Raw genomic sequence first — 16,998 nt, 5'->3', positions numbered from 1 at the left:
CTCCAGGGCCTGCAGCCAGCCTCAAAAATACATTAAAGCACTTTGTGACAACCTGCATTGTCTTAGGCACACAGAAGATAAAATGCTATTAAATTAAATGTTACGGAAGGACTCTGAAATGAGCCGTAATGCTTCACTCAACATCAAATATAAATAAGTGGCTGCAACATGACACATCCTAAAGATACCATGACACATCTTGCTGAAGGCACTGTAGTAAAATGAAACCATAAATGTGTCACTATATTAGCCTTTTATTTACGCCTGGTATATACACATCACTGTTATAAAGTTTCTGAGTTGTTAAGTTTTTAACATTTATTATAAGAAATGCTTCTTGAGCACCAGATCAGCATATTAGAATGATTTCTGAAGGATCGTGTGACACTGAAGATTGCTTACCAAAAGTTATAGCAAAGAAGTGTAAGTGTCCCAAAATCCTATAAAAAAAAAACTGAACATGGGCTCTGAGTCAGTATAATTACAGTGATATACACCCAGCATGTGCCTTCAACCTTGTATTACTCTCTTTGTTAAATATTCACTCATGAATTTCCCGTCTATCTCCAAATCCAATTAATTTCTTTATACAAAACCATTTTGTCTGTTAGGAAAGAAGCAGCGTGCCTGACATAGAATGAGAAAAGCACTGCTTGGTTTGACATTCAGCCTTCTCTGTCAATCTCCAAACTTTAGTCTGTTTATCTAATTATAAAAGACGAGGAACAGCAAGTCGAAAGCCACTACAGCAGGCAGAAGAGAAGCCAGGCGAGCTTTTGCAGGCAGACGGAGGCAGATTGTTTTCCTGGTTGTGTGTTGACTGAGAGACTGATAAGCAGAGAGTGGCAGAGTGGTTTGTTTGAAGTCACAGACAAACAGAGTTCAGAGAGAGAATATATAAGGCTGTGTGAAGCTTTTTCCTCCTCTCCTCTCCTGTATCCCCCTCTTAAGCAACAGACAAACGCATCTAGTTGACCAGAATAACTCGACAAAAACATGGAGGGCTAAATCTTCACAGAATCCTGTCTTTCGTATAAGTCACAGCAAGGCTCTTGAAACTCAGGCTATGTTCGGAGTGGAATACTGCACAGTATACACTGAATACTGCCTACATTTTTCTTAAATAGTATGTGAAACAAGGCACTTTATGCAGTTACCAGCGTTGCTATTGTTATTAAAACTAAGACTATTAAAAAATGTTTTTGGTAACTGAAATAAAGCTGAAATAAAATAAGAAATATAAACATCAGATGAAAAATTAGAAATGCTTCTTTGGCAAATAACTGAGATAAATAAGTTTAATTTGAGGTTTTAAATTTACTCAAATTGAAACTGAAATAAAAATTAATTAAAGCTATACAGAAATACAAAACAAAAACCACACATCAAAATGACTTGCACTAAAATTAAAACTAAAACTATGAATATAAATTCCAAACATTAATAAATACAATAATAGTCTACAAATAATACTAAAATGCATATTTCACAAGCAGCTTCCATTTAACACGACGAACAATAAAAACTGTAATTTTGCATTTTTTTAACCCAATTTGGGACAAAACATCTTAATCCTTGGCAGTCTGATGAATGATGAGTCAATAAGCCAATATTACTTACAGTTCGTGCATCAAACTGGGAATGGAAGGTCAGGTCGACAACATTGTGGTTGCATACTGTGCACAGTACGCATACTGCAAAGTTGAGTAGTATGGTAGTTTCAAACAGACTTTTATGAAATCACATTTCATAGCCCATAAGAGAGCCAGGGAGCTAATGTAGACAAAAGCTTGAATTATAGTTTTATTTATTCAATATCATAAAAGTACAGGTTCGTACAACCTGATATGGCACTAGCGCTGCATTGGTCTCTATATCTGATAGTTTTGTTTACTTAAAAGCTCACTAGATATGACTATAAGATAACAAATTACCATACAAACCACTAGATATGCCAGAGGATGATGTGCTGAATGATGTGCACTGCGATCGTCTAGACGAGCCTACCTTTGATGAATGTTGTGTCATCTGTCTTACAGGTTCCCCCCACATGAACTCTTCCTTCAAGTATACTTCAAAAGGTCTGTTTTACAGACATAGAGACAAACGGGGGATGGGGGGGGCACGGTCATGCCAAGCTCACAATGAAGCTGAAAGGTGACCCCCTCCCTAAGGGGGAGAGATACACAGCAGGGCTGTGTTAAGAAGCTGACACAAATGTCACCATCTCTTTTACAGCGTACTGCCCTCTCTCTCTCTCATACACACAAATGCAATGATACACATCAGGACTGCAAACATGACAACAAAAGACGAACCTTTTCGACATGTCTGTGCCGTGGTCATTATTGCTACACGTGCACAGCATGTCTAGTTCTGTGATAATCACTGAAGAGAGGAAAGACATAGTCTTCTGCATCTGTTCCAGATTTTGCTTGATCAGTTGTTCTACATTGTGACGTAACTGTTGACCCTCTCAGCTTACAAAATGGGCATTAATCTTCACTCAGACTTAAGAGTGAGAAAAATCAACGCAGGTGTTGACCTGCTGAGTATTTGAATTTAAGTCTGTCCTATTGTGAAATATATTAATAGTGAACAGAATACCACATGAGTTCCATATTAATGAGTCAAGTTGCTTGGCAACTGTAAATAGCCTAGAGCTGAACTATATTACTTGGCAGAAAAATGGTTATTAAGAGTATTACTATTAATAAAGGTAATTATTTGGTAACATTGGTGTATTTCATCATATTGCTTATGCTATCATAAAAGCAATAAACCACTCGAGGGCTTAGGGTTGCATTGCGTTGCATCATGCTTAACAACTCCTCTTAAATTATGGCAAAATCACTGTGAAACTTGGTCTCTTGTGGTTTATTGCTTTATTTTAATACAATATGCTTCCAGCAATCACTACGCATGGCAGAACTGGCCAAAAGCTGATCAAGAGTTCTGTAACACGACATGTAAATAATAATAATAATAATAATTAATAAATAATAGCTAAAAAGTCTAGAAAACCAGGTGCTTTTATCCAAAGATATAAATAAGCAGCAACACAAACAATTTATACAAGAGCTAATAATACTCGCAACAGGGTCATTGTAACCCTAACCCATACAACTAAAACCATAAAAAACATTTTAGTTACTTAAAATAAAATAAAAAACTTACACGTTTTTTTAGTTGCAAAAGCAACATTTCTCATTTAGTTTCAATTGATGTACTAAAATAACTAAAACTAATATAAAAGTTAAAATAGAAAAATAAAAACCAATTCAAAATATTCCTAAAAATAGTATCTTAATGATACTAAAATAACACTGACTCGCAATCGAAATGTTAAGTTTCATATGCAAACCAGAGTAGTACAAAAGCTAGAGCAGTAAGTAAAATAGTTTTTTTTATTATTTATTTAAAAAGCAATAATCAAAAAGCATAGTGTGCCATCTGGCCAGCAACACAAATGATAGAAATGATAAAGTTGGACAGTACATAAATGATGTGCATAAGCCACTTGGCATTCTTCCTAAGTGAGATGAAATACACACTTTAGACCAACTAATCCAACAAAAAGGTTCGGCACAGACTGTTTCTGGAAGATAATAAATGGTAACCTATGCAAATTTTTACTATGTCCCTGTACAAACCTGAACACATGGACACACCTATTATCTGACATATGATATTGACTGGAGATTGAACTAAATGCTTAAGTAAAGCCCTTTGAGGAAAAACAAACACTTGGAGGAGAAATTCAAATAGACTTTGAAGACATCTCTGAAAACAGAGGAAAAACTGTGAGATTACAGCATAAATACTGTATTTTTTTTTTTAATTTTTATAAAATTTTGCCACACTGCTCTTTTTACTAAGATGAACTTTACTGTGCTCTTTCTCCTGAGTGTCATAACAGTCATACTATCTGGATTTGCAGTTGGAAACATATGGCTGGCATCAGGCAAAAGAGATATGAAGCGTAGCGATGATAAAAGAATACAATAGGTGAGAAGTAGAGTCAAAGAGAGCAGAAAAAATACAGAGAGAGAGAGAAAGAAAAATCCCCCGAGGGCTCCACTTGATAGAGGAACGGCTGGGACAAGCTGCTACCTTCCTGCAACAGTTTGAAAATCCACACTGTGCAACACTGATCAACACACAGTGACAAAGCCAAACATGTGGGGTAATACAACTAGAAAAGCAAAGTTTGTCAATACATATGCTGCTAGACAAAGTCTTTTTTAAAGGATTAGGGGGAAAAAGACTTGAAATTTGAACAATTGTAGGCCTTAAGGACAGAGGGGAAAAAATAGAATAACAGACAGAATGATAGATAGAATGATAAAAAGAATAACAGACAGACAGACAGACAGAACGATAGACAGAATGATAAAAAGAATGAAACGTCTTTAAAACATACACAAACATTTTAACAGCCTCCAAAGTGTGAGCAGAACCTGCTGTTGTCTGTCTGTGCAACAAGAGACATTAGCACACGTTCAAATGGTACTCCATTATGAATCACTTTGACTCCGGCACAAACAAAGCAAGGCCAGGTCCCTACCACTTTGAAGCCACACATTGTCTCGCTGCATCCAAAACACATGAAAGACAGCAGAATTGAACACGACTCTTTGAAGTCAGCACTGTGTGTTCCTGGATAAGCGGCCTCAGCCCTGATCGGAGTCCTGAATATTCTGAGTGGGATAAAGAACCAAGAACAAGCACAGACGATGCCATCAACTCAACCCGCTCAGCCTCAACCTGAGGGGAAGAGTTGACGTCAACACGGACAGATGTGAGACAGACAGAGATAACATGGAAACATCCTCTCTACCAAACCCTGGAGCTGTAAAACAAGCTAATTAAAGAAGCCAAACAATAATCGTTAAGGCAAAGGTAGCTACTAGCACGCAGCTCGAGCCATGGGTGCTGTCAGGATGATTCATGGCATTTTTAAATGACTTCCACAAAGACATCACAGTGGTGTTAAAGGTCAGATGAGGTCAACCGTGGCTTTGGTTGTTACTTACTGGCTGAACGTTCAACCGCCTATGACCACAGAAAGGGTTGTAACCATGGTAACAAGATAAGGCAACGCATCCTCTGTAGATACTGGAGTTCCAGGTTTTTGAACGGAACTAGAGAAGAACCTGTTTGACCCGAGGGTTCATTTGGATTGGCTCAAATGAACTTGTGTCGACCAATGAGGATTTTGCCATAGGCATAACATTCCATCAAGCGTAACATTCTGCCCATTCAGACCAAGATACATCAAAGTGCTAACACACAAATAGAAAGCAGATGTATTGCTATTTTATTTTTCTCAATCTTTTCTCATGATATTGCATTGATCGATTTTTGTTTCTCTTTTTTTCTGCATTCATATCTTTTCCTGGTTTAAGTACTGAAGAAACAATTTGTCTAAATGAGCGCAAAAAGAGATTTGATATAGCTGGGTATCTACAATGTTTGCCACAGTTTGAATCACAATCCAATTACATTACTGTGATAATAATACATTGTATCAAATTGATGTACATTGATAAGTAATCTGCAATACAAAGCCCTAATTTTGTGGCTTTCTGCCACTATTGTTGACAAAGTAAGTAGAGAGACGACATGAAATTAGTGGGAAATGGGATCAGGAGGTATAACTGGATTGACTCGAACCTGTATGACCCATATGATCACCAAATGCCACACATCTAGAGCATTTACACTTATTCTAATACTTAGTAACACTACATATGGATCCTGTGAATCAGTTGTCATAAGGGGACCAAACTTCAAAATAAATAATATATTTACATGTTTCTCCTCTTTTAAAATAACAGAGCAACAAAAAATAGCAAGGCAAGGCTAAACTAAACTAAACTAAAAAATGAGAAAACAATAAAATATAGATCTAAATCACAACTACAAATGCTCTGCAGTTTATTAACATCAGAAGACTACTCTATCTTCATCCCTTCCCTGTCTTGCTCACTTTCTTCCTGCTGGACATTGTACTATTGATCTGAACCTCAGAGCGGGGAGGGGAGGAGATTTATTCTCCTATTAGAGGCTTTTGCTGTGTGATGGCTGTAGATTAAAGGTCTGCTGCTGCCCAGAGCAACACCGTTACACCGGCCTATTCATTAAACAACTGAATATTGAGTTAAATCAGGGTTAGGCCAGCTCAAGCTGACACTTACTGAGAAATGGAGCAGAGAGGAGAGAAAAGGCATGGGAAAACATCACATCCTTTACTCTTCTGATGTGGAAACCACTGCACACACCCATTCACCCATATCAAAATCCTGAATGTGGAAGTATCGCCCGACTGGAACGATGCTTTACATTTCCAGTCTCTGGTGTTTCTAGTCAAATTAACGTATTTTCGGAGCCGGTAATGTAACAATAAACCTATGAAAATGGTTTTAAAAAGCACATGGCACCATAGTTTCATCACTTTACAGTTCCACAATGACCATCTTTTTGCAGTAACTCAGCTGTCATAGTTTAATGAGTGGGTAGATGACATGAAGCGACCCGTGGTTAGCTGCAATGAAAACACATGACTGCACATATCCTACAAACAGCTCCTGATCGGGACAAAGTTCGCTGGATTTTGTCCACAAAATGATAAGAGCTCTCATTATTTTCTTTATTATTTCACACACAATATTTGAACTTAAAGGGATAGTTCACCTTCAGTTGCTGGTCCCCATTGACTTCCACAGTATGGAGAAAAAAAAAACACTATGCAAGTTAATGGAGACCAGCAACTGAAAGTGAACTATCCCTTTAAACGCTGCAAGTCATGCTCATTTTCTTTTGTCATCCTTTATGTATACAGCACCGGACACGGACAGATTTGCTGGTGCGCAAAACAAGTACTTAACAGGAATTCCTTAAGCTTATTGCTGTTACTTTGGTGGCCGACAACAGCACAGCTTAACCCGGTGCACATTTTTATATTTAGTTATACAGAAAAAGTTTCAGTTTAATTAGCTAAGTCGATCTTTTTACCCCGTTTTAACATGGATTTCTATGGAGACCAGAACACGAAAGCACCCAAATGGAAATTAGAATCAATTAGACATACAATTAGAATTGTATGTCAGTTGTAGAGAAATTGACAGACGTGGCCTTTCAATATCAGTTTCTGTCCATTTTTGTCTACAACCTGGTGGCTGCATTCTTTCCATTTCTCATTTTTAACTAAGCTCAGAAAATGTCTCTTTTTTTAAAGCTTCTTACAGCCCCTTACTGTGATGTCCTCTCCATCACATCTGCCAAAGCAGCATCTCATGGCTCTGTATGTCGCCCATTAAAAATATCATCCTTACGATGATGACTGTGTTTCCACTAGGAGCTAAACAGCCAATGTGTCTTTAAATTAAGGAGCAGATAACGTTAAAGTGACCAGAACTACCTTCACTGCATGTGCAAAGACAATGAGACGAAGATAGCCTGATAGAGGAAAGTCGAAAAGATGAAAGGACAAAAGGTTTGTTATAGTGGAAAAAGGTTCTTTAGGTCATTAAATGTTCTTCACATTATAGAGATTGTCCAGAAAGGTTTTTTGGGGAAACCAAAAGATAAACAGATCAATAGCATTAGGGCATTTTGCGGCACAAATGCCTACTAACAACAAACAATAAAGTGGCTTCCAGCAAATAAAAATCACTTTCTATGTGAACATGGCTTTACAGCTGATGATGTTGGAGCCATTAAGATGCATGCATGTAAAACGGGGAGTGAAATCTCTAGTGTCACGCAGGAATCGGATCAGAGGAGCAGTGGGCAGCAGATGTGGACGATCACAGAGAAAAATATAAAAGAACAGAGCATGCCATTGTCTCAGCGCCTAACCGGGTTGCCTGAGGACAGCATGGGCCAGACTGTTGTTGTCGAGGTAACAGTGGGCAACGGTAATAACAGCACAATGTCTGGGTATGGGAATGGTGATGCCATTCACAATGAATATAATGTGAAAAAATAATCTTGTTTTGCTAATCTGCATAAAACAATGACTAAGACCAAGTAAAAACCTCTGCCAACTGTTTATAATACCTGCATATTCAAACATGCCAAAAAAGGGTAAGTGATAGGGCTGCACGCTTAATCGAAATAAAACCAAATTCACAAAGGTTGCAATTTAATAAAATAAATATTTTTGGTGTGTGTTTTAGAGTAAAGCGCAGTTTGAGCCACTTTAATGTGCTTTTGGAAATGCAATATGCGTCAATTATCTTCCCATACTTCTAATGAGATGTTTCAAAGGGGTCTTGAAATGCATTTTTTTATTATTTTTTTATTATTATTTTATGTTCCCAGAGGTGCACTTATAATCTTAGTATGTTTGTTTCATCAAAAATGACTATAATTTAGAAATAAATGGTCCTTCTACCCTGAAATTAACCTTCTAATTTGAACACTCTATTGGACTCTATTGGATGTCTGCTTTGAGAGTTCAATGTAAACTCCCACTGCTATGATTGGCTAACATCTTTGCATAATAAATGAGCATTACATGTGGTCGTTTAGTCACTGGCTTGATTCACTAATGCATAAACGACAGTAAACCACTTTGTGAGAATGAATGTCTGAGTATTTTTTTTTTACCCTAATCGTGCACCCTTAGTGGTAATCCTAATTTGTCTAGGGTCCAGTTAACCTGCCTTTCAGCAAATCAGTTATGACTACTGGATGAACACCTAATTAACATTCATGAGCCAGTCTGATAAGGTTTACAATGCATATCACTAAAACCCATCTATATCCATTCTATTCGGTCTCTCTCTTTTTCTTCCTTCTTTTAAAATGATCACAGTCTGTCATACCCCTCTAACGCCATCTGCTTTTAATCCCTGCCCATCTTTGATTTATCTGTCAGGACCATTTTCAGAATCACCATTATCTGCTCCATAAATCCATAGTCTCTGAAAGTGTAATTACAAGCCTGACAAACATCAACTGTGGACCGAAATGGACCAAAATATAAAGAGCCGGTGTTGAAAGTTCAGACACCTGGAGATAAACAATGCAATTGCACTACAGTTGCAGATCAGCCAGCAAAGCCTAGTCCCTTTTAAAGGCATAGTTTAATTTTCTTGCATAAAGAATAATTTTTTTGTGTTTTCCTTGCAAAAATATCATTAGAAACTGTAACAACATGAAGGCAATTAATTCTATTTTGGGTCAAATATTCACAATCTGAGAGCAGCTTACATATAAAAATTATGATATATATACATTTTTACATAATGTCAGTCGTTGTTTATTACATGTGTGAGATGAGAACTGCAAATCGTCTCTGTGAAATCAATTTGCCACATTTAAATGTGTGCCTATATTACTGATTTGTGCCTATATTACTATTAACCCTCTCGCCTCCTGAAGCACCTAGAAACACTGAACCATGAATATTTTACCAGTTAAAAACTGAATGGTAAGTGAGAAATAAGACTGAGCAACTTTTTCTTGCTGCATCTCAGCACAAAAATCCCCTGCATTTTATTCACTAACCAATCGCAATCCAGCTTAGACATTAAATTAGCTGATATAGCACAAATACTGCATATAAATTTGGGCTCATTATAGCTTGCACCTTATTCACAAAACTCAGCACTATGTGCCTAGTGCTATTAGCATTGAGCGCTTATACAAAACAGAAATTAACCCAAACCTGCATTAAACTTATTATTGAATGCAGTATTACTTTCAACATCATAAATAGTAATAACTATGAATTCATAGCAGCCATTACTCTAGTCTTCAGTGTCACATGATCCTTCAAAAATCATTTTAATATGCTGATTTAGTGCTCAAGAAACATTTATTATTATTACTATCAATGTTAATTACAATTGTGCTGCTTGATATTTTTGTGGAAACCATGATATAGTCTTGTAATAGAACAAAAAAAAAAACAATTGTACTAATTCACATCTTTGAAACAGTAGTGTATTTTATAACAATTAAGTGTACTTTAGTCAGTTCCTTTCTTTATAAATGTTTCAACAATGAATTTGGAAAACAAAATAAAAAATAGAGGTTTCTCTGTTTCACCAGTGGGAGAAATCATTGCTGATTTGAAAAACTGCCCCAGAACCCTGTAATTCTGCAATAATAGGACATTTTAGACTTTCCTCAACTGCAAAAACTTGGACAGGAATAGCTTTCCCTGAACAGGTCAGATAAATTTGTGTTTCACAGACCAACTTCATTGTAATCCTGTCATACAACCTCTGTAAAAATTACAAACCAAAGTACCTGATTTTCAGCCGAGGGTCCCTTTGAGAAATCTAATCCTGTCCAGATAGGAATGTCTGTGAGTGCAGCAAATTTTTCACAGTGTCTCCCCTCATTTATTTTGACCTTTGTCAAATACCGTAACTAAAGCCAAATTTTCTTCTTGTGCTTCCTGCTGCGCCTTCATTATAGATTTAGACCTGTTTGCTAACATTCTAGGTAAAATACCAGTTAAAATACTGCTGGCAACTCATCTGATGTAAAGATAATAAATTCCTTCCCTTAATTGTCTCACATATATATTTAATGTTTACTTCTGGTGGGTTTCAGGATGACCTTCCATAATACCCACATCCATACAGACAACTCCTATTCCTACCTAAAAATGACAGACGATTGCAATCAGCATATGAACTCTGAGGCATGCTCTTTCAATAACTGTAACTCAAACATCATTTGGAAAAGGAATCCTGTTCAAATAGTGCTAAAAAGGTTCCAATATCTGAAAACTCACAACTTTTTTAGGAGTACAAGATCGGCCAGAGGGCAATGTTCACACAGATACAGAAGGGGACCAGACTAGAACACTTTGTAAAAGGCACTTTCACAAAGAAACAAAGCCGATCCCTTACATTCCTGAAGACATAAAACACACATATACATCCATTTGAAACGGTTTCTGCCTCCCCAGCTGTGGACTCACCCTGTCAGAACAACCACAAAGTCCATTACGTTCCAGCCGTTGCGTAGGTAAGAGTCTTTGTGAAACACAAAGCCCAAGGCGATGATCTTAATGCCGGCCTCAAAACAGAATATTCCGATAAAGTAGGGCTCTGTGTCGTCCTGCAGGAGGAGAGAGAAAAAAAGTATAACTTGTTTTTTGTGCATTTGAAAGAAGAGAGTACCTATTGATGCATGCAAGAAATATAGAAAGCAGAATAGAAAATATAGGTTGAAGTTCTTTGTTTTTTTGCGCAACACTCATAGAATAGGTCAAGATGCATGGTTTTGCGATGCAATGGGGAGGGAAGAGATGTGACATGATGTAAAATCGTGCTCCATTGTGATTGAAAATATGTTTTTATGGAACAGATTACTATAAGTGCAGTACTTTACATATACTGAGAGACATGTAAAAATAATAAAAATATAAAATTATATATATATATATATATATATATGTATATATATATATATATGGCTGTGACTTGGCCGTAGGTAATCACAGAGTGCCAATATACAGCCATATTTCACGTCTACGAGTGTGAAATTGTGTTTATACAACAGTTCGACGGCACAAGTGTGTAAATATATTAAAAAAACAACAACAGAGTGTCTTTAAAAACCCTTTAGTGCAGAAGTACTTCCTTCCGCCTCAGATTCAAATCTCAGTTTGACAGTATAGCTCAAGATCATTACTAATTCGAAAACGTCACTTTAGAACTAGTAACGAAGGAACGTTGAGCTGCTTCATTGAAAGCTTATTGTATCACTGTATTAAAAGCTCTCTGTATTATATGTAGAGTACTATGAGAGAGAGATTGACTAAGCGAATGTGATTACCTGCATTTGATACAGCATTCATTCTTCAGCTCAATCTCATATTCACAATAAATCATTAGTCTGAATGTCCGCTGAGGAAAGCGATATCTTTGTTCTACTATCCTTTCATATTTAAGGGTGATTTCCAATGACAGCACTGATCAGTGCATTTGTTAAATGCATCTTACAAGCTGTTATTAAAAGTAAAAATAACTTCCATTTCAGTCTCTTTCAATATAAAAGTCTACTTTTGACTCGTAAAACAGTCTCTTGTCGTCATCTAATGGCAGAACAATGTCACAAAAATCACCATCATGAACACACACACACAGTTTCCCAATAGTAAATACTACTATGAATATAAAATAGTATTTATGTATTTATTGGATAATAAACAACAACAACAGCCATCATTAAAGTTGCTAGAAAATTCAGTCAAAAGTACAAAGGCGACACTCTGATACAGCATTAAAGTTATATAAAATTTAACGTGATAAGATTTTGCCCTCAGCCAAAACTATTTGCTCTGGAACAAATAATAGATTAATGAGACCAAAGACTGCCCGTTAGAATTACCCAAAATGAATTATATCTTATGTTTAACCACTATAGAGACATCAGAGCCAGTGGCAAATTCCAGAAGATCTGGCCGAGGTGAGGCTGCTCTCGAGTTCTTGGTCAGTTCATGAGCGCTGAACGGCCGCTGACGCCCTGGAGCTCACATCTCCGAAAACGTTGATGCAAATTTTCAAATAGACGTTATCTTTATTAACAAACCGCATATTTGAAGTCTAAACAAGTAACTCTTAAAACTACATTCCGTGACAATTTTAGTGGATCTGGGTGTCCGCCATGACACTCGCTGTGAGAACTACGGGAAGCGGACTGATACAAACAGTGAAAGGGCATTCCTGTAGCGATACCAATACAATATCTCACGGTTCTTAACCAATCAGATTTGAGAACCAGAACAAACTGTTCTGTATATATATACAGTATATGTATGTATGTATGTGTTTCAGATGCTGTTACAACAACAACAACAAAAGAAGAATATTACAACAAAAAAAGTCTCAAAATTCTGAAACCAAATAAAACTGGAAAAATATACCAAGTATACGTTATGGAATCTGTTAGATGAATGTACTTAAAGAGATTCAGTCCCGGCTACAGCATGTCACATTGCTTTTGAACTCATTCCCATTAATGTCACCAGAGCCCTACAGCTCTACAGGCACTTACACCAGACTAACATCTCCAGTGCTCTGTTCTCAGAAAACCCTCCCACTTTATGAGTGCAATTATCAACCCCACTTGCAAATAAGTCTTCTTATGGCCCTCTTTTTGATGGAAACCTTGCCCTAGCAATGATTAATGAGACCAAAGACTGCCCGTTAGAATTACCCAAAATGAATTATATCTTATGTTTAACCACTATAGAGACATCAGAGCCAGTGGCAAATTCCAGAAGATCTGGCCGAGGTGAGGCTGCTCTCGAGTTCTTGGTCAGTTCATGAGCGCTGAACGGCCGCTGACGCCCTGGAGCTCACATCTCCGAAAACGTTGATGCAAATTTTCAAATAGACGTTATCTTTATTAACAAACCGCATATTTGAAGTCTAAACAAGTAACTCTTAAAACTACATTCCGTGACAATTTTAGTGGATCTGGGTGTCCGCCATGACACTCGCTGTGAGAACTACGGGAAGCGGACTGATACAAACAGTGAAAGGGCATTCCTGTAGCGATACCAATACAATATCTCACGGTTCTTAACCAATCAGATTTGAGAACCAGAACAAACTGTTCTGTATATATATACAGTATATGTATGTATGTATGTGTTTCAGATGCTGTTACAACAACAACAACAAAAGAAGAATATTACAACAAAAAAAGTCTCAAAATTCTGAAACCAAATAAAACTGGAAAAATATACCAAGTATACGTTATGGAATCTGTTAGATGAATGTACTTAAAGAGATTCAGTCCCGGCTACAGCATGTCACATTGCTTTTGAACTCATTCCCATTAATGTCACCAGAGCCCTACAGCTCTACAGGCACTTACACCAGACTAACATCTCCAGTGCTCTGTTCTCAGAAAACCCTCCCACTTTATGAGTGCAATTATCAACCCCACTTGCAAATAAGTCTTCTTATGGCCCTCTTTTTGATGGAAACCTTGCCCTAGCAATATCATTCTTTATGACAGTCTTCAATAACAACAGCATGATGCCGTTTTATGATTATAACTTGGTACAGCAAGGAAAACGCTGCAGTGTTAAATCTCTCTACTGCCTGTAAAAAAAACTGTGCATTCAGTAATGCATTACATAATATTTCATTATCAAACACAAATATAATTAAACAAACAAAAACTAAATGTGTTGAACACTCCCTTAAGGTGCCCAAAGTGAAATCACACTCTATTGGTGTATATTTTCTCAATAATAGTCTAATTATCGCTGTGGTGCTAGACAGCACCTGTCGTGTTGTCTCTATGAAATCACTTGGCAAAAATGTGCTTGCGGGAGCAGATGTGAGGCTGTGCGTAATGGATGATTTATGGGAGCGGAGAAATGAGTGAGTGCGGCAACACACAGCATATTTCAATCTCTTATGTATAGATCCAAAGAGTTTATTAATAATGAACATCCTGCCTGTAGTGTTTGGGTATCAGTGGGGCCAGTTTGGCTCTGCAACAGGTAGGGAATTGGATGTGTCGCAGTGTTAACCAAACAATCTGTTGATAAATTTGACAGGTTGATGTTGAACCCTTGCTACAGGGAACAATGAAAACTGCAATAACTCTTCAGTTAAGGACTGCCAAACTTTTAATGTGTTTCCATCATTTCACTGACAACTGCTTCCCCAATCTCTGCAAGTTCAACGCAGGATTCGTAAAAAGGTTGTCCTTGAAACATGGGTCAGTGCCCAGTTTGTTTGGACAAGCTTGCTCCTCCGAATCACAACCTGCAAGTATGATTAATAATTGTTGCTGTAATGTTCTGTAGAGCATGCAAAATATGTTGTGTTGTGTTGTGTAGAGTAGCCTCTCGCAAGGGGGGGGGTTTGGAAAGATGAATCTTCGAACTAATCGTTTGAGAGTCGTTGAGAAATAAGGTAAATTTAAATGCATATTATAAGAAAATTAAAGTGCTTTTTGACCTTGCATGCATGTAAACCTGTTGTTGGGGACTCCCAAAACCAAATTATGAACCTTTCAAATAGCATAATAGGGGCACTTTAAGCAGCACAACATTTTTTTTCTTCATTTTATTTATTTAAAAGGGGAAGAGGGACATTTTCAGCAACAACAACAAAAAAAGTTCATGAAAAAAAGCAGCATAAACATACTTTTTGTGTTGACTAAAGAATGTTAATCATTTGTTTTCGACCAAATGCAACCAAAACCCATAAACCCCATAAAGCAACACAATAACAATAAGTTGTTGCATTTTTAGCATCAGGAAGTTGTATTTTCAAGAGGACCCCATTGACCTTATAGGCTCATGCTGTTTTCCTTTCTGTGATTGCAGCACTCCTCCAGGGAGTGTGGAATCTAACATCACCGCTTGCATATTCAGCTTCACAGACTGTTACCGCCTTAATCCGCCATCATGTCCAGTTCCTGCTCTAATTGTGCAACTGCACACTTTGAAGCCGCTTCCTTATATCATTTTGACTCAACAGGCACAACTGCCGTTGTGAGCAGGGGAAATAGAGCAAGGCAGTGAATCAAAGCTTGCTCTGCATGGGTTAAGGTCGGATCATGCGTTACGCACACATTCGTCAATGGTTCCCAGCAGGCAGAGTTTTAATGAGACAGAGACATGGCTCCTGTGTGGAGTGCTTGGGTGGTTCTCAGCGGCCCTGGATGGGAGCTCTGAGAGTGGGATAACAGCCTCCGCTCCAACAGGCTCACCAATCACCCACGCCAACCAGTGCAAGACCGCTAAAATGATCAATCAATATACTCCAGAGGAGATGTCGGGTGTGTGGGCAGAAAGAAAAGCAAGCCAAATACACAGTTATCTCTCACTTGCTCTGCTTTTCGCAGAATGCATTGTCATTGCTGTTTCTCTCTCTTAAAAGATATGGTTGCAGTCTTATTCAGTAAAAAAAATGAATAATCTGATATGTGACAGACATGTGAAACCTTAATAATCAAGAGTGAATGACAAAAAAAACAGATAATTCTGATGCTCACCAGGCGTTCAGACATGGGGGTCTTGTCCATGGCAGGGAGATGCTGTTCGAGGGCCAGTACGATGCAGTTGGCGATGATGGTAGTGAGGATCAGGTACTCAAATGGAGTGGATGAGTCAAGGAAAAATACCAGAATAATAACAAACATAACAAATTCAAAAACATTCTAAAGAGGAAGACTGTGCAAAATAAAAGTGAACGAGATAATGTATCTATAGCGCGATGTAAATTCAACCGTAAATGTGCTGATACATGTGCTTTAAAATACTGGCTTAAAGGGAGAGAGAACCAAAAAAAAGATAATTATTCACCCTAACGTCATTCCAAACCTGACATTTTCAGAATGTTTTTTTATTTTATTTCATGCAATGATAGCATGCTGCAGGTGTTTTTTAATTTGTGAGTAAAAACGTCCAAGTATCATCAATTTATATATCAGACCTTGTTTTGCTCATAAACTAAAAAACCCCATTATAAAAACAAAACTGAAAATTTCGAAACAACCCACAGCTAATTAGTATTTCTGGTTTTGACATCACGGCTGCAGCCCTCTATGGGGTTGTATGTTGTTCATTGACTTTCCAAAGATCTTCTTTTGTGTTCCACAGAAGAAATTAAAGGGAGGAATACCATACATGACTTTTAAAATCTGAACAGATTTTAAAACACTATGCATCATATATTTGCCAACTTTGTAAACGGTTACAGAGAAAGACTGGGCATCATAAACTAAATGACTGAGGATCGCACACTATCAGACTTTCAAATTGTTCCGAACACAACAAACTCATTCACAAACAGTGTTAGGAGATGAGAAACAATTCAAAAACATAATCACTGTGTCCAAATATGCCTACTTCCATATTATATAGTAGGTGAAAAACAGTACACGAAAAGAGTAGCATGTCCAAACTTACAGTATTCATATTTGATGGCCATGGGAGAGGATTTGTGAAGTGACGCAACTGGTGCTGGTAGGTCATGTGACAGTAATACTACC

General features: G+C 37.4%; 1 protein-coding gene across 1 annotated transcript in view; it reads right to left on the bottom strand.

Annotated features, from left to right (window-relative positions):
- The window catches only part of LOC107548771 (voltage-dependent N-type calcium channel subunit alpha-1B-like), a 118,735-nt gene that overhangs the window by 98,590 nt on the left and 3,147 nt on the right, over positions 1–16,998 (bottom strand). The window contains exons 2-3 of the mRNA XM_016229577.1: positions 16,000–16,105; positions 10,949–11,088 (exon numbers count right to left, since the gene is read on the bottom strand). Of these exons, the coding sequence (XP_016085063.1) occupies positions 10,949–11,088; positions 16,000–16,105 (246 nt within the window). The remainder of the gene's footprint in view (positions 1–10,948; positions 11,089–15,999; positions 16,106–16,998) is intronic.

This window comes from Sinocyclocheilus grahami, unplaced genomic scaffold (assembly GCF_001515645.1).
Source record: "Sinocyclocheilus grahami isolate Dianchi unplaced genomic scaffold, SAMN03320097.WGS_v1.1 scaffold355.1, whole genome shotgun sequence".
Lineage (NCBI taxonomy): Eukaryota > Metazoa > Chordata > Actinopteri > Cypriniformes > Cyprinidae > Sinocyclocheilus > Sinocyclocheilus grahami.
This window is presented reverse-complemented; position numbering and strand designations above follow the sequence as displayed.